At 41.3% G+C, this 18,395-nt stretch overlaps 1 protein-coding gene across 1 annotated transcript; it reads left to right on the plus strand.

Annotated features, from left to right (window-relative positions):
* Nucleotides 1-171: 171 nt before the first annotated feature.
* Nucleotides 172-17,260, plus strand: LOC114556608 (uncharacterized). The gene is made up of 4 exons (XM_028579600.1): nt 172-725; nt 14,178-14,270; nt 15,205-15,334; nt 15,481-17,260. Exons 1-4 carry the CDS (start codon nt 258-260, stop codon nt 15,714-15,716), a joined length of 927 nt encoding a protein of 308 aa, XP_028435401.1. The 5' UTR covers nt 172-257; the 3' UTR covers nt 15,717-17,260.
* The last annotated feature ends 1,135 nt before the right edge of the window (nt 17,261-18,395 follow it).

Here is an 18,395-nt window from a genome sequence, read left to right on the forward strand (position 1 = left end):
GAATTGCCTAACCGCAACCAATCGAGCACGCCTTCGTCTTGGCGTGGCCATAGTGGGATTCGTAATTTTGCGACCGGGCCAGACCGTCATCAAGAAGATGCTGGGTCTGGGAACACACCATTGGCAGGGCTCAATCCGAGGGGCGGGATAAACGGTTGTCTAGGATAGTGCTACAACCAACCAGAGCAACGAAAATGGTGACGTAGTCAGAGCGACGGAAATGAGTCACATGTGTTCCGCGTGGATACATCACATCCATGGCATGGTTATATTGTGGAAAAGTAGAGAGGAGAGACTCCTGTAAGACAACAAACGTTATAGCAATGGAGCCCAACGACTGTTGCCGTTTTTGCGAAAAGAATATGAGAATTGCGGGCGTGCTTACACATTCATCAAGCATCTTCGAAAAACAGAAGAAACCCCATAGTATTGCCGAGAGACTACTGCATGTTGGAGTGGCGGTAGTTAAAACACCGGCAAAGTCGAACAGAATTTGTCAGCGGTGTCTCACCCTTTTATCGAGACTTGAACGTGACCTGCCGGTGTACTGGAGATGGGTGGAGGATGAAGAGAACGAGGAAGCCTCCGCAGTAGAAACGATGACAGGTCGTTCAGGTAAACGAGACTGTGAGCCTACTCCGTCGAAGACACCCAGGGCTTTGAAAAAGTTCTGCCATAACCCTGCAAGTCCTGGAAGAGCTATTATTCGACGCAGCATCACCGAGGTATGTTAGTTGTATTGTTACATATGTTTTAATATCCAGTAACAGTGCAGAACAGCCTGAGACTCATTACAGACATGTTGCCCACTAGTTACTCTAAGAGCAACATCAGTTACGATATGGTTTTTAGACCTACAACAAATCAGAGCAACAGAGTATGTGACGTATGTTGAGCGACGCATAGTTTGTCAACAGATCAACAGAACTCAACTGCACGCACGCTGGAAGAAGAGTTTAAACGATCTTTGCCAATACAGCATGATCTTGTCGGTCCTGTCAGAACTTAATAACACGGTTGGAACGCGACATGCCCGTGTTTAAAAAAAAAAAATTAAATTAAATGGACAGACGACGAAAGAGACCAGGCTGAAGAAGCGTGTTCATCTGAGGCATCAGAGAAAAGAGCAGCCTACTCCCTCCAAGACCCCCAGGGCTCTGAATAAGTTTTGCCCTAATCTGTCAACTCCAACCGGTAAAATAACGCGAAGAAGCGTTACAGAGGTAAGCTTGTTGTTGATGAATTTCTACTTATGATATGACTATGAGAATAACCTCGATTTCAAATGTTGTGGGCGGGGCTAAATTCATCTGGCATCCAGGCTAGAGTGCGGAGTCGTGCTGTTACGGCCACAGCAAACAAACACAACTTAGGCTAAATGTGACAGTCAACATATTGAATAACACCAAACCCTAGGATTAATTAAAGTTTATTCACAACTTAATTATGGTTGATTAACCAAAACTATGGGAGTCTGGAGGTCTGGCCATAAAGAACAAAAGACGGGAAGAAGCCTGAGCCAACCCATCCATGGCCGTTGGCCAGAACTCCCGTCTACATTGAAAAAAATAGGGGCCACTAAAGCGAGCTTGCAGACTGGAACCAGGGATTAGTAATAAAACCAACACTTTATCACCTGGGGGGAAAAATCTGCTCTCAGCTCACCTATCATACCAGCCTTTCATTTTACTCTGAGCAGCTCGTAGATTATCTTTTGCTAAATCACAAGCACGGTGCAGCTTAAACCGAAAACCCCACACATAGTCCAACAAATTGTGGGTCTCAGCCATTTCTCTTTTAACAGCTTCAATGGACCACGCACAGTATGAGCAAAACACAGGTCAGATGGACTAAACCCTAACCCTGTACCACCTCTCTCACTGCAAACAACATAAAATGGACTCCATAATCCCAGTCTTTTTCGCGTACCATCCGGAGTCGCAGGGCGCACTGGAGCAATTCCATCAGACACTTAAATCAATGCTACTTATCCAAGCAGTATGCACGTGGCGTCCATTTACGCATGATCATCCCATGGCACAGACAGACTTTCTTCTGCCAACACAGCATTTACTAAAAGAACTGATAACTCAGGATACATTTTCTGCTCACGCACCAGCTGTTCACATGCCTGGGACACTTTACCAACGTCAACACTACTGACCTTGCCGCCCTCCACATCAGCAGGTGCCAGGCTATCAGGAGGAGATGCTTGGACAAGCAGTATGCACGTTACAGCAGTGTGCCCTGCGACTCCGGATGGTACGCGCTCGAATGAACGGGACTTATTTCAAACTGCTTGAGAACCTGAGCTAAGATCCGGGACATGAAGTTTGACCCTTGGTCAGTTTGAATAACCTTAGGCAACCCAAACACAGAGAAAAACTTAAACAAAGCTTTCACCACAACAGGAGCAGTTACATTACGTAGGGGTATAGCTTCAGGAAAACGGGTTGTTGCACACATGATAGTTAGCAGAAATGTATTACCGGACTTGCTACGTGGAAAAGGACCAACACAGTCAACAATAACCCGTTCAAAAGGTTCGACCACAGCCGGAATCGGATACAATGGTGCCAGTGGAACCATCTGATTTGGCTTACCAGCAACTTGATACACATGACATGATTTACAGTACTGCCTCACATCTTTTTTTTAGGCCAGGCCAGAAAAAAATGCTGTAACACCCAATCATAGGTTTTATTTACCCCAAGATGACTGGCGAGCTTTTTGATCGTGGGCCAAACTCAGAATGTCACGGCGATACTTTAACGGGACTACAACCTGTGTTATCACACTCCAGTCATCATCCGGCGATGCGTTAAGTGGCGTCCATTTACGCATGAACACCCCATGGCACAGACAGACTTTCTTCCGCCGACGCAGGATTTACTAAAAGAACTGATAACTCAGGATACATTTTCTGCTCACACACCAGCTGTTCAGATGCCTTGGACACTTTACCAACGTCAACACTACTGACCTTGCTGCCCTCCACATCAGCAGGCGCCAGGCTATCAGGAGGAGATGGAACAAACGACAATTCCAACTCCCCAGTATCAGACAGACCAACATCATCACACACAACTTGACGCTTAGACATGGCATGGGTCACAGCACAGGCTGAAAACATCCCAGGGTACTTCTGGGCCAATTTATCTGGATAACCAGTCACCACAGGAACAGAGGTCACTTCAGGCTTTACCAGCACTTCACCTCCGGCCAAATCAAAACAAAAATTGATGCTAGGATCGGAATTAAAGTTACAAATAGCCGGACAAAGAATACAACAAGTAGAAAAGGCTAAACTGTTAGGTTTGGTTATTGATAGTAGTCTCTCATGGACAGAACACATGAATACGATTGTTAACAGAATAGGATGTGGTATTGCAATAACACATTTTTTGTGTAAATCAGGAAACTTTAAAAATAGTAACCGAGTCATTAATATTATGTCATTTGTCATATTGCACCGAGGTGTGGTCCTCTGCAACTAAAAAGGACTTAACTAAAATTCAGGTCGCGCAAAATAAAGCAGCGAGACTTGTACTGGGCTGCTCAATTAAAACCAGTAGAGATCTTTCTTGGCTCACTTTACACCAAAGAATAACAGTTACTTTAGGTACTATGATATATAACACATTGACAATGAAAATGCCTATTTCTCAGTTTAATCAATTAGTGTATTGCAACTCCATGCATAATCATTACACCAGAAAAGGCAAATACTGGTCATATAACCTATCACCTATCCAAAAACTAATTTTATGAAGAAAACTGTCCTGTATAGAGCTATTGTCATCTGGAATAACATTCCTATTGAAGTGCGTCAGCTTTGTAATAAGCAGTCATTTAAAAGAAATCTTAGATGTTTTGTGTTGATGTAGGTTTTTATATGTTTTGATTAAAGTAATTATATTAATATTGTATTAACATTTAGTCCTACTATGAATGGAAATTAGATTGTATGTATGTGTTTGTGTATGTATGTATAGATATATGTGTATATGCGATTTTGTTATGATTTTTTTTTAGAATGGACCACAGGGAGACTAGCTGATTGCACAGACTTTCAGCTAATGGGATCCTCAATAAATAAACAAATAAATAAATTCCCCAAAATAAAATCCACCCCCTCCAAATTTGTTACGGCCACAGCTAAACTGAAAGTAGTAACTAACAGAAACAAAGCCGTGAAAACTAGACTACCAGACCTCCATCCTCAAAGCAATAAAACACAAAAGATAAAAAGTAGATAACAAAAGAACAACGTCGATCCAAGCTGCTTCAGTCTCCCTCAGGCATTCCTGTCTCCCAGCCTCTTATATCCAGGGGCGGGGCCACCCTCAATCAGAGACCAGGAACACCTGAGATGAAAAGAGAGGAAGAGAGAGCAGGGCGGGGAGCACATAACACATGCCAAGGTACCTATCCCCGCCAGGATTTGTTTCCCCTGGCCACGGGAGCGCGTGTGCACTCAATTCCATTTTATTTATAGTGTTGCAGCCAATTTGGATGAGTGTGTGTGCATGGATAGTGTGTGTGTGGGTGGTAGGTTTGTGTGAATGGTTTGATCGTTACGTCACCTGCGCACCTGTGTGTATGTGCTAATTAGCCAGGGTAGTAAGGGAATCACAGGTGAGCCAGAGGGAGAATCTAGTCTGGGAAGCCACACAGTTTTTCAACCTCAGCTGTGCGATAGTGATGGTTTTTAGATCTCGTCTGTTCGTTTTTAATCTTGCACGTCAGTTTTTTGTATGTGTTTTTAAATACATTTCTACAATAAAGAATTAACTATACGGCGATGGCGGACCTCATTTTTTGCAACAGCAAGAGTTGGAAATGGCTTCAAATTCCCTGCAGTGGCATTTTTTGTGGACAGATTGCCACTACATTTTGTTGAAAAACTCAGCTTCAAAGGACGGAACTATTGGATCTGCAGCAGGAAGGACAGCACCGCGCTTCATTCATTGCATGCCAGCTGAATCCACTCACTTGGACACAGATACAGCCTGCGCAAAAGCTTTGCAGAAGAATCACGGTAGGACAAAACAAGAATTGTTACGCTGTGTGGAAGAGATTGGCCTTCTCACAAAAGGGATACAGGTACATCCTGCTACAATTCTTAATAAAGTCTTCAGCAGTTCTTCTAAATCAATATCAAAATGAGTGATGTGTCTGCAGCTGTCAGTCAAAGTGAAACGGAAAATGAATGTGGTAAAAGATCGGTCAAACTAACGGCCAAAGCATTGGAATTAAAAATAATATCAAATCAAAAGGAAAGGAATTCCAGGATAAAGAAACTACACAAATTAACAAAGGAAGTTAAGCAACTGATGCTTTCAAAGGGAAATGTGTCTGAGGTACAAACAAAGTATGAAATGTGTTTGAAACTTTGTGTGGAAATTGAACAGTTTCATGAATCATTGAAACAAAAGCTACCTGAGGATGAAATGTCAAAACAAAATGAATGGGTTGAAACACAAATGCACAGCAATAAAGCAATAATACAAAACATGGACATGTGGTTGCTTGACAAAAGGGACAATGATGATGATGATGATGATGACGATGATGCTGCACTAAACAAAACTGTGCTCAAAACTGCACCTGCCACAGCTGTGGTCACTGATGACATTGGTCCAGGGGACAGCATTTCTAATGTTGGTGATAAAACAGGCTTATCAACTGGCCGTTACAGTCAAAGGTCTTCAAGGTCTTCCATTTCCTCTGCATGCCTAAAAGCAGAGGTGGAAAGGGCTGCTCTCATTGCAAAGGCAGCTGCCCTTAAAGAAAGACATGAGCTGGACGCTCAGGAGGAGCAAATCCGACAGAAAAAGGAATTGCTGGAATTGCAAAGTCAAATTGCTGTTCAAACTGCAAAGGTTAATGTGTACAGAGCATCTGATGTGCAGAGCTCAAGAGCTCATTCAGATGGAATGAATTCTTATCTGAGAAGTTCTAAACGTAAATCTTCTTTCAGACTCTCTGCTATGGAATTTGTTCCACAAAGTTCAAAGCATCAATTCAATCACCCACCAACAGGAGGCAGTAATGTGGCAGTGCTAATGGAGGCACAGCCTACATATTCCAATCATCAATTCAATCATCCACCAACAGGAGGCAGTAATGCGGCAGTGCTAATGGAGGCACAGCCTAACTATTCCAATCATCAGTTGAATATTCCACCAATAGGAGGCAACAAAACTGCCATATCAATGGGAGCACGACACCAGGAGACATTTTCAAAGCATGTTGGACCAAAAGTTTATGCTCTGAATCCCCAACCAAGCATTCCTCAAATATTTCAGGAAACATCTCATGCAATACATGACACAAAGGAACCCATTCAACGTGTTGACCTGATGCAAACTAATGTTGACCAAGGCAATCTTCTTTCCATCATGCAACGACAAAATGAAATAACTGCTCTGCTAGTGCAACAACATTCTTCATTATCATTACCTCCAAGGGATATACCAAGTTTTGATGGAGATCCTCTTGAGTATAGCACATTTATCAGAGCATTTGAGCATGGAGTGGAAGGAAAGGCTGCTAGCAGCATAGACTGTTTATACTTTTTGGAGCAGTATACCAAAGGACAACCAAGGGAGCTGGTTAAGAGCTGTCAACACATGCCACCAGACAGAGGATATCAAAGAGCAAGGACCCTTTTAAAGGAACGCTTTGAAATGAACAAAAATAGCCACTGCCTACATGGAGAAAGCTTTTGGATGGCCATCAGTAAAATCAGAAGATATTGAAGCTTTGCAAGCTTTTGCTTTGTTTTTACGTGTCTGCTGTAATGCTATGGAGGACATCAGCTATATGTCAGAGATGAATATGCCATCCAACATGCGTGCTATTGTCTTGAAGCTACCATATAAATTGAGAGAAAAATGGAGAAACACTGCTTATGAGCTGCAGGAGAAGCACAGTCGCCAAGCAGGTTTCAGTGATATTGTCAACTTAATTGAAAGGCAAGTGTCCATTGCTTCCAGTCCACTCTTTGGAAACATCCAGGACACATTCACCTCAACACCTCAGTATAAAGAGAGAAATAAAGTCTCACAAGGATGCTTTAAAGGAAAAGGAAGCAGTTTTGCTACTTCTGTGGCAGCGGTCAATGCTCAACCTGTGACTCAAATGCAAAATGAGAGAAACTTACCTGATAAACCAACAAGGGTGTTTTGTCTGCTGTGTGAAGAGGGTCACAAATTGGAGTCGTGTCCCAAAATGGAGAAGAAGTTACACAGTGAAAAAATGAACTTCTTAAAGGAGAAAGGTGTTTGTTTTGGATGTTTATCTGTTGGACACATGAGCAAGGACTGTCATAGGCGTCTGTCTTGCAAAGTGTGTAATTTAAAACATCCTACCATCCTTCACATCCATTCAAGAGAGAAAATCAATTCAGAGGACACGCAGCAGGAAATATCAGGAAACAGTCATGCAGTTTCTCCCAAGACATGTGGCCATATAGGGGCCGGAGCACAGGACAGCGTCTTGGCAATTGTGCCTGTACAGATTAAGGCTAAGAAAGGCAGCAAAATGCTAACCACATATGCATTTTTAGATCCTGGCAGCACTGCCACTTTCTGCTCTGAGCGACTCATGAGGGAGCTAAAGGTCAGAGGAAGGAGTGCCAAAATCCTGTTAAGGACTATGAATCAAGAAAAGTTTGTTGACAGTCATGTTATCTCAGGACTGGAGATAGCTGCACTTAATGGTAACACCTACTTTGAATTGCCAGAAGTCTACACTCAGTGTAAGATGCCTGTGACTCGGGACAACATTCCACGACAGGAAGAGTTAAGTGCTTGGACACACTTAAGCTCTGTGGAAATTCCTGTAATTGATGCTGATGTGGAGCTGTTAATTGGGACCAATGTGCCAAAGGTAATGGAACCATGGCAAGTGGTACACAGCAACAATGAAGGACCTTATGCTGTTAGAACCATACTCGGCTGGGTTATCAATGGACCAGTGAGAGGAGGCAATGAGACTGAGATCAGCTGCCCCACTATCGTAGCTAACAGAATAACCATTGCTCACATAGAGGAACTGCTGGTGAAGCAATATAACCATGACTTCAATGAAAAATCATCAGATGACAAGCCAGAAATGTCCAGAGAAGATCTTTATTTTATGGCAATCATGAACAGTTCAGCTGAACTTAACAATGGACATTACTGCTTGAGATTACCTTTCAGAGAGGATAATGTTGTCATGCCTAATAACCGTCACGTTGCTGAGCAAAGAGTCCTTTGCCTGAAAAGGAAATTCGAGAAAAAGGCAACATTTAAGGAGGAATATGTTCATTTCCTTGGTGACGTCATAGACAAGGGCTATGCAGAGAGAGTGCCAGAACACCAATTGGAAGGAAAAGAAGGAAAAGTCTGGTACATCCCGCACCATGGCGTGCACCATCCTAAAAAGGGAACCTTGAGAGGTGTTTGACTGCGCTGCAAGTTTCAAAGGGATTTCCCTCAACAGTCAACTACTCCAGGGACCTGACTTGACAAATTCTTTGCTTGGAGTTCTCATAAGGTTTCGTCAAAGTATAGCAGTGATGGCGGATATACAGGCAATGTATCACCAAGTCAAAGTGGCAGAACAGGATACAGATTTTCTTCGTTTCCTCTGGTGGCCAAATGGTGAACTGACACAACATCTCACTGAATACAGAATGACTGTTCATTTGTTTGGTGCTATATCATCGCCTAGCTGTGCCAGTTTTGCCTTAAGAAAGACTGCTGATGACAACAGAGAAGAATTTCCAGCACATGTGATCAACACCATCAAGCAGAACTTTTATGTAGATGACTGCTTGAAATCCATGCCTTCAGAGGCAGAAGCCATGGCATTGGTGAGAAACTTGACAGCTGTATGCCAGTTGGGAGGGTTTCAGTTGTTAAAATGGGTCAGCAACAGTCGATCAGTGTTGGAATCCATTGATGCAGAGAAAAGAGCCAAAGAAATGAAAGGACTGGATTTCGACAGGGACAATCTCCCTGTGGAGAGAATATTGGGACTGCAATGGTGTGCAGAAACCGACACTTTCAGATTCAAGATGGCAGTCCAAGAAAGACCATTTACAAGAAGAGGCATCTTGTCTGTTGTGAGCTCAGTATACGATCCCATTGGATTTCTGGCACCTTTACCTTACCTGCCAAGTTGATGCTGCAAAACCTCTGTAGGTTGAGCTACAGTTGGGATGACCTTATTCCTCCACATTACCAGCTGCAGTGGGTCAGGTGGCTAGAAGACCTAAAAGGGCTTAGCGTATTCAGCGTGTCAAGATGCATCAAACCAAAAGATTTCGAAAAACTCATAAGTGTCCAACTACATCACTTCTCTGATGCTAGTGAGGATGGTTACGGCACAGTTTCATATCTGAGGCTAAAAACCACTGGGACAAGATTCACTTAGCCTTCATTTTAGGGAAGGCACGAGTTGCTCCAGTAAAGAAAGTGACAATCCCAAGGATGGAATTAACGGCTGCTGTGCTTGCTGTTAGAGTTGACAGAATGTTGAAAGCAGAGTTGCAACTAGAGCTGGAAAGTTCAATCTTCTGGACGGACAGCACAACTGTGCTAAAGTACATCAGGAATGAAACAAAACGCTTTCACACCTTTGTGTCAAATAGGATCTCCATTATCAGAGAAGCCACTGTTGTCTCCCAATGGAGGTATGTTGACACAAAACAGAATCCAGCAGACGAGGCCTCTCGTGGTTTGAAAGCTGAGGAACTCCTTACATGTTGCAGATGGATCCACGGCCCAGATTTCCTTTTCAAGAATGAAAGTGAATGGCCTATTAATATTGTGGAGCCTGCTTCTTTCAGCTGTGATGACCCTGAGGTCAAAGGACATGCTATTGTGAATACTATAATTATCAAAGAGTCACAGAATGCAACAACACAGCTGATTACCAACTTCTCGTCATGGAAAAGGTTGAAGACCTCAGTTGCTTGGTTTCATCAGTGGAGAAAGTGTTGCAGTTGTTGTGTCAAAAAGACAGGAAATACAAGCGTGTGTGTCAGGTAATGGACTTAACATAATTGAACAGAAGAACAAAGTGGAAAAGGAAATGCAAAGCTTCAAAGCCACATTGGGTGGTCAGACTTTGGCATTGGAAGATATTAACACAGCTGAAAGTGCCATTATTCAGTACTGCCAAATGGAAAAGTTCAGTGATGAAATAACTGCATTGAAAAGTGGAACATCTGGAGTTAAGAAAAGTAGTCAGATTTACAAACTTGACCCAGTGCTGGAAAATGGGCTCTTGAGAGTGGGAGGACGACTCAGTAAAGCGGCAATGCCTGATGGCATGAAACATCCAGTCATTCTTGCTAAAAATCAGCACATCTCAACTCTCATTTTGCGCCACATTCATGAGCAACTGGGACATTGTGGAAGAAATCATCTGCTTTCCAGACTTCGCCAACAGTATTGGATCACCAGTGCTAATTCTGCAGCCAGAAAGATCCTCTCTTCCTGTGTTATTTGCAGACGCTATAGGGGAAAGCTGGGTGAACAAAAGATGGCAGATTTACCAAAGGAAAGACTCCAACCAGATCTCCCACCTTTTACAAATGTGGGTGTCGATTATTTTGGTCCTTTTGAGGTGAAGGCAGGCCGTAGCCGCATCAAAAGATATGGAGTTATCTTTACTTGTATGGCCAGCAGGGCAGTGCACTTGGAAGTGGCATACTCATTGGACACCAGTTCTTGCATCCATGCACTGCGTCGATTCATTTCAAGACGAGGCCAAGTGTCACACATCAGGTCTGATAACGGAACCAACTTTGTTGGAGCAGAACGCGAACTGAGACAAGCTCTATCTGCTCTGAACCACAAGCAAATTCAAAACACATTACTTCAATCTGGAATAAAATGGAGCTTCAACACCCCTAGTGCTTCACATCACGGAGGAGAATGGGAGAGAATCATTCGTATGGTCAGGAAGGTGCTGAATTCAGTACTTCATCAGCAAACTACAGACGACGAAGGACTGCAAACTCTTCTGTGTGAGGTGGAAGCTATCCTTAATGACCGTCCACTCACAAAAACTTCAGATGATCCCAATGACTTGGAACCCCTGACTCCCAATCACATTATTTTGTTAAAAGGCAAACCTGCGCTACCACCAGGACTTTTTGACACAAGTGATCTGTACACCAGACGGCGATGGAGGCAAGTTCAGTATCTTGCTGATCTTTTCTGGCACAGATGGGTTCGGGAGTACATACCACTGCTACAGGAACGCCAGCGGTGGTCAAAGGATAAGAGGAGCTTTGTTGCAGGGGACATTGTTCTTGTGGCGGACTCTACTGCCCCTCGTGGATCCTGGCTGTTAGGAAAGGTGTTGCAGACCTTTCCAGACAAGCAGGGACTGGTGCGGTCTGTCAAAGTTCTGACCAAATGCAACATACTTGAGAGACCGATTACAAAGATCTGTCTTCTGTTGGAGGCTGATTAAGACTTTTGTAATTACTTATTCCATGGATATTTATGGACATTATTGACTGAAAATGCACACTTGTACTATGAACATTATTGATTGATTTGTCATTGGCTCCATTATTAATTTTGTGAATTGTTGTGTTATTATACAATAACAATTAGGGGCGGTGTGTTGCAGCCAATTTGGATGAGTGTGTGTGCATGGATAGTGTGTGTGTGGGTGGTAGGTTTGTGTGAATGGTTTGATCGTTCGTCACCTGCGCACCTGTGTGTATGTGCTAATTAGCCAGGGTAGTAAGGGAATCACAGGTGAGCCAGAGGGAGAATCTAGTCTGGGAAGCCACACAGTTTTTCAACCTCAGCTGTGCGATAGTGATGGTTTTTAGATCTCGTCTGTTCGTTTTTAATCTTGCACGTCAGTTTTTTGTATGTGTTTTTAAATACATTTCTACAATAAAGAATTAACTATACGGCGATGGCGGACCTCATTTTTTGCAACAGCAAGAGTTGGAAATGGCTTCAAATTCCCTGCAGTGGCATTTTTTGTGGACAGATTGCCACTACATATAGTATCAAATCATAACAGAGTTATCTCGAGACACTTTACAAATAGAGTAGGTCTAGACCACACTCTATAAATTCCAAAACCCCAACAATTACAGTAATTCCCTCAAGAGCAAGCATTAGCAGTGGCTGTTGAGACAGTGGTGAGGAAAAACTCCCTTTTAGGAAGAAACCTCGGCAGACCCAGGCTCTTGGTAGGCGGTGTCTGACGGGGCCGGTTGGGGGTGTGACTCAGAGCAGAGTTTAACTGCTGCACCTCTTAAATGGACGTGGAAGACTTGACATGGTTTTCCATAGTAACAAGGGTCTCATCTATCTACATAAATACGTTTGTCTGTTACATTAAGGCAATGTGTGAATTGTTTAATGCATTGTTTATTATTTATTAAAGTTCCATGTTGACATGCACCTTAGCTACATAGGCCGACTGATAGGCCTATCTATGTGAGTCATGCAGGTTTATGCCCCGCCCTCTAACGTGATTTCTGTTTTAATTTAGTTTAATATGGCTTTTCAGTTAACTGCTTTGTTGAGCTGTCTACCATATAAGTTACAGAGGGGATACACATTATATCAGGCCGTTTTTTCACCTGATATAATGTGTATCCCCTCCCCTAACATGCAAAGGGTATGTCCTGTCATCATGTGTGTTATTTTCAGTGTTTACCACAGTAGCCTGACGTGGTCATACTCAGATTCTAGTCAGAATGTGAACTCCCCGACCTCGAATTTTGTGGGCGGGGCTAAGTTCGGCTGGCATCCAGGCTCAGGTCACAGTGAACAACCTGAGATAATATGGAGATGTCTGCTCTTTTCTAGGAATAGTTACAGAGGGGATACATCAGGTGGTTTTTCACCTGATATGTGTGGTGACACCCACCAGAGCCCGTCTACAGAGAGCCTGTTCACTTCCTATTAAGCCCTATTGCACCGAATTTGGTTGCAGTTGGAGTCTATGGAGCTAGATGGCTAAATTTGTCTCTTTCTCTTGATTGTCATTGATAAATCTCAGATTTGATGATGGTTTTTGCAAGTTCAACATGGATTATAGGTTGAAAGTTGAATGAATTTATATGTCCTTTCGATTTCTTACAGGTTGAGTCGTTGTTGCCCATAACACGCTAGCATTCTGCTTATTAGACATTCTCTGAACCTACGCAGCTTCTAGGCAAACCCCGCCCTTCAATAGCATTCACAGGCATCCATGCTTACGCAAGGTAATGGAACCCGATTTTTTCACGTCCTATCCTCTGACCAGTCGGCTATCCTAACCTTAACTACTCAAGGTCAATTCCTAACACCAACCAATCGGGCTGCTTCTTAGGGCGGGACTTGTGGGATCCATAATAACGCGTCACATACCTAAGGAACCAATCCCATCATCTTGCGGGGTGCTACGGTGAAGCTAGGGGTATCCACAGATACAAGTGGGGTATCAGATGAGATAAGCCAGGTGTAGCCACATAACCACACTATTTTGGAAGTTTGGTTTTGTGTTTTCGGTTGCAAAATTGCAGAGGGAGAAATGTTGAACATTCATGTTACCCTGTTTGAGTGTACTGTTTGATTACCAAAGGATCTGAAAATCCAAGAGAAATGGGTGCAGTTTATTTGGAAAAATCATAATGTCCCAGCCAACCTTGCAGTAGCCATTTTCCAGACCACTCTTTTGAAAATGTTACCCCAAAAAGATGACTTGTATTGAAGTCCGACTCCATTCCATCCATTTGTCCTGTGGACACAGCGAGTACAAGCAGGTCAACCTGTAATTCTATTTTTCTTGTGTTTTATCCGTGGACTGTGTCCCAACAAATCTGCAGGGTGCTAGATAATGTTAGCTAACGTTAAGCCTGCTAAGTTACATGATTTATGTCAAATGCTAACAGGACATAATGGCTAGTTTGTCAAATAGTTGCTGCTGAATTAGCTGATGGCTATCACCGCTCCCCTGTAGCTTGTTCTCGTGGGTACACTGAGCCACTTACTAGATGGATACATCAAGAGGGCAAGCACCGTACTCGTTCAGGCTGCAGAAACAAAAACACAAATGTATATTTCAGTGTCCCTACATCTGAAGATTTGTAAACAGTGGTTATAATGATATCTTTCCCATAACAATGAGCAGTATTTTGTGTGTCCAAACCACAGGAAGACATCAAAGCGGGATGTGCTGCAGAATTGAGGCTCAAAGAGGAAGAATCAATCCCGACTTCGCGAGATCAAAGTGTAAAATCAGAAACTGTAAGTAAGAATACTACTTAAGTTATTAAGATACTGTTCACACTGCACTGTTGACCCTACCAGTGACGGTATTTTCATGCTCAGTGTGTTTCACTGCCAACCTATTTGTGTATAGAGATGCTGATGAAGATGAGCTGGATGGTTTATTTCCTGAATCAGACACTACGTTAAACAATGCTTCTCTTTGTGTGTTGTATTTCCTGAAGTTTAACCCTTGTGTTGTCCTTCGGGTCACCGGGACCCGTCCAGTTTATTTGACGTTTTGTATTGGCCTGGCGTTGTCCTTCGGGTCCCGGTGACCCGAAGGACAACACAAGGGATAAAACACACTCACAGTTTCGGAACGACCACATTTACATAAAATAATGTTGCATGTTTTCCTTCATCCCAGAGTGCTCCAGTCTTAGTGTCAGGCCACAGATTAGTTAATGGATAAGTCTGGTGATATTCTATATTTTTTCTTATTGTTGACAAACATGCATGAAAAGACCAAAACCAACAATTAATGGATCCTATTAACAACTTGTCTGTGTAGCCAAAGTGATAATACACATTGCTCTGGGCCAGAGAGCTCAATTGTTCATCAGTTCCTTAATTATGATGAAAATAGGCATTGTAGTTTATTTTGAGTCAACCCCTCATAGACCTTCTGCTGCTGTAAATACTCACTAGCGCACCCAATCCGTGACAGAAAATAGCCCCAAACAATTGTATAATTTACTTCTGCGTGAGTCATGTGTGGCAAGCTTATTAAGTTGACTTTGCAATGGTAACTGCTTTTCCCATTTCTTTCAATCCATAACATAAACCTAGCAGATTTCCACCCCACAGCCCAACCTCTCAACTCGAAACAAAGCATTCAGTACTTTCGTGTGTTGTTTGAAATTATATTTTTGATAATGAAAGTGTTGCTGTTCCCTGTGTTGCTGTTTAGGGCACCGCTGACAGTTCCTGTGGAATTTTGCCTCCTGTAAGACACGTAGCCTCCCAGACTGACTCCTCAAAGAAAACATTCGACACACACCTATCTATGCAAACTCTGCAGAATCAATTTCGAAGTAAAGGTTTGTAGTCCTACATATCATCAGTCATGTTTAATTTGCTTTACTTTTTTGCTTTTACATACTATAGTAATTAGTGTGTGCTCATTCATTTAGCAACTGTAGACACAACTGACATAATTACTGATTTCTTTGTCTGTGCATTGAAGCTACCCAGGTGAAGATGCCCAGCAGAGATTGCGGTGTGGGCACCGACACCTTCCCCTTGGACAGTCCACTACTGCTCCTACAACCAACATTAGTAAAGAGACCATCCAAGAGACCTCGACTCAGCCTTACAGACGAGGAGGAAGGCCCTACAGAATCTAGCTTGTCTGTGGCCGTTCATGAACCAGAGGACTCAAACATGACTCTGTGGACTCAGTCACTGTCGTGGGTTAAATGAACATGATCAGGGTCAAACAAAGAGTCAAAGAATTGATTGAAAACTTTTGGATGAAAGCAGACTCTCAGAAAGCATATGGGACAAATTGGGAGCTTCTAAAATATGAGTTGGGGAAGTTTCTCAGGAAGTTTGGTGGTGATTTGGCAGTTGAAGACGAGGTTATTGAGCAGCTAGCGTTTCTTTCTCAACAAGAGTCTATCTAATGATGAAAGATGTGAATATAAGAAATTACAAAATAAATTAATGACATTTATAAATCAAAAGCTAAAGGAGCCTACATAAGGTCAAGAAAACGATTGATGGAAGAGGGTTAACAAAATTCAGTCTACCTCTTTACACTTGAAAAGAGTAAAAATGTAATGGCTACTGTGGATTAATTAAAGTGGAGGGAAAAATTATTGAAGATCCAAGAGACTTAGCCGTCCACTGCTATAATTTCTATAACAATCTATACGCATCAAATTACTGCGAGGGAACAACTAAATCATGTATGGACTCTTATCTTGTAGAATTATATCCCCAGAAGACTACTGTGATGATAGCATATTCCAAGAGGAGATGTTGAAGGCGATTTTAAAAATCTCAAAAAATACAAGGGCCCAGGGTGTGATGGTATAACTGCTGAATTGTACAAAATGTTTGATGAATTACTAACTCCCTTTCTGGTAAAAATTTTCTCAGAGAGCTTAGAGAAAGAAGCTCTCCCAACAACTATGACGCAGGGTGTCATCACATTGATTCTGAAACCAGACAAGGACAGAAACTGTCTAGAGAATTGGCGTCGGCTATCGCTCTCTTAAATAACGATTACAACATGTTTGCACTAGTTTTCGCTAATAGACGTAAAGAAGTGTTAGACTCTATTATAGATGAATCACAATCTGGGTTCATGAGGAAACGACATATTGCAAATTGCAAATAATATTAGATTAGTGCTGGATTTATTGGATTATAATGAGTTTATCACTGCCAACAGCTTCATTCTGTTCCTTGACTTTTATAAAGGCGTTTGACTCGCTTTAACATGGTTTTATCCTTATTTAAACATAACTTCTCACCTCGTTGATATTACATTTGGCTTATTAAGGACATTTTCTTCAAAAACAAATCTTTATTTTTTGAAAACTGGTACAGGAATAATATTTTACTTGTTGGCCAACTCTATGACACAAATGGCAGACTGTACAGTTATTCTGATTTTTTATTTTTTTTTGCAGACATTTCAAATTCCTGTTTTGGTTAGGGAATATGCAATTGTCTTTGATGCAATTCCTTCTGGAATCAGAATGCTGGGCATTAATTTCCCTTGGCCACTGACTCACAATATGGATTTATCTGATACAGCTGTGGGGAGTTTATGCTTTTCAGTGGTGCACCGGACTAAAAATAAAACAATTAGGACTCTATACCAAAAATATATTGTTACTATTCCTTATATAATCCCATATTGGAACAGTTTAATAGAGACTGTCCCTTGGAAAAACATTTGGTCTTTGCCTTTCAAATATATGCTTACTAATAAAGTGAGAGAAGTTACGTTTAAATTCATTCACAGATTTTACCCAGCAAAGTGTGTGCTTAAGCGGTATAAACCATATATGGAATCTGAATGCTCTTTCTGGAAAAGGTCAGATGAAGATATTTCCCATTTTTTTGAAATTTTCCTACACTTAAAGATTCTGGTCAGATGTCCTTGAATTTATCCAAACCTATTTCGTTACGGATTTCTCATTTTGCTTTAAGCATATGTTCTTTGGTGTGGTTGAGCAAGACCGAAGGAAGGCAAATATTTAATTAATCTTTTATTTATAGTCGTCAAATATCGCATCCATAAATGTAAGTTCAGGGGCTCTAAACCTTTCTTTCCTGCGTTTGAGGGGGAAGTCAATGAATATTTGGACTCCATAAGATATTCAAAGAACTGTAAAGCTCTGAAGACTGTGCACATAATATCCAACACTTGTGTCATCACGTGACTGAATGATATTGGAACTCCTAGTAGTAGTGTACTTGTATGTGTTTGTTGTTTTCCCTAATTCGGAAAAAAAATATGAACGGTAGTGAACTGGGAGAGGCAAATTATTTTTTGATCCCGTTTGAGTTAAGCCATGACTTACAAATATGATGTTCGTAAATAATTTAAAAGATAATTTTTCAACCGAAGAAAGTCTCAGTTAGCCGTAGGTTTGTCATATGACCACTTAGTTTTGTGTGAAACCACAGACAGTTGGAAACCGCTCTGTGTGAAACATTGACACACACACACACACACACACACACACATATATATATATATATATATATATATATATACATACATACATACATACGCACGCACGTGCACGTATGTATGTATGTATGTATATATATATATGTATGTATATATATATATATGTATGTATGTATGTATATATATGTATATATATATACATACATGTATGTATGTATGTATATATATTATATATATAATATATATATATTAAATATATATAATATATGTACAGTATATATATGTATATGTATATATATATATATATATATATATATATATATATATATATATATATATATATATATATATATATATATATATATATATATATATATATATATATATATATATATATATATATATATATATATATATATATATATATATATATATATATATATATATAT

Source organism: Perca flavescens, chromosome 6 (assembly GCF_004354835.1).
Source record: "Perca flavescens isolate YP-PL-M2 chromosome 6, PFLA_1.0, whole genome shotgun sequence".
In the NCBI taxonomy this organism is placed as follows: domain Eukaryota; kingdom Metazoa; phylum Chordata; class Actinopteri; order Perciformes; family Percidae; genus Perca; species Perca flavescens.

What these genes read in the sequence shown, in the direction of transcription:
- LOC114556608 (XM_028579600.1), top strand. Translation starts at nt 258, where the DNA reads ATGGCATGGTTATATTGTGGAAAAGTAGAGAGGAGAGACTCCTGTAAG. An exon ending in TTCGACGCAGCATCACCGAG is followed by an intron (nt 726 to 14,177) that starts GTATGTTAGTTG and finishes TCCAAACCACAG; the next exon opens with GAAGACATCAAAGCGGGATG. An exon ending in GAATCAATTTCGAAGTAAAG is followed by an intron (nt 15,335 to 15,480) that starts GTTTGTAGTCCT and finishes TGTGCATTGAAG; the next exon opens with CTACCCAGGTGAAGATGCCC.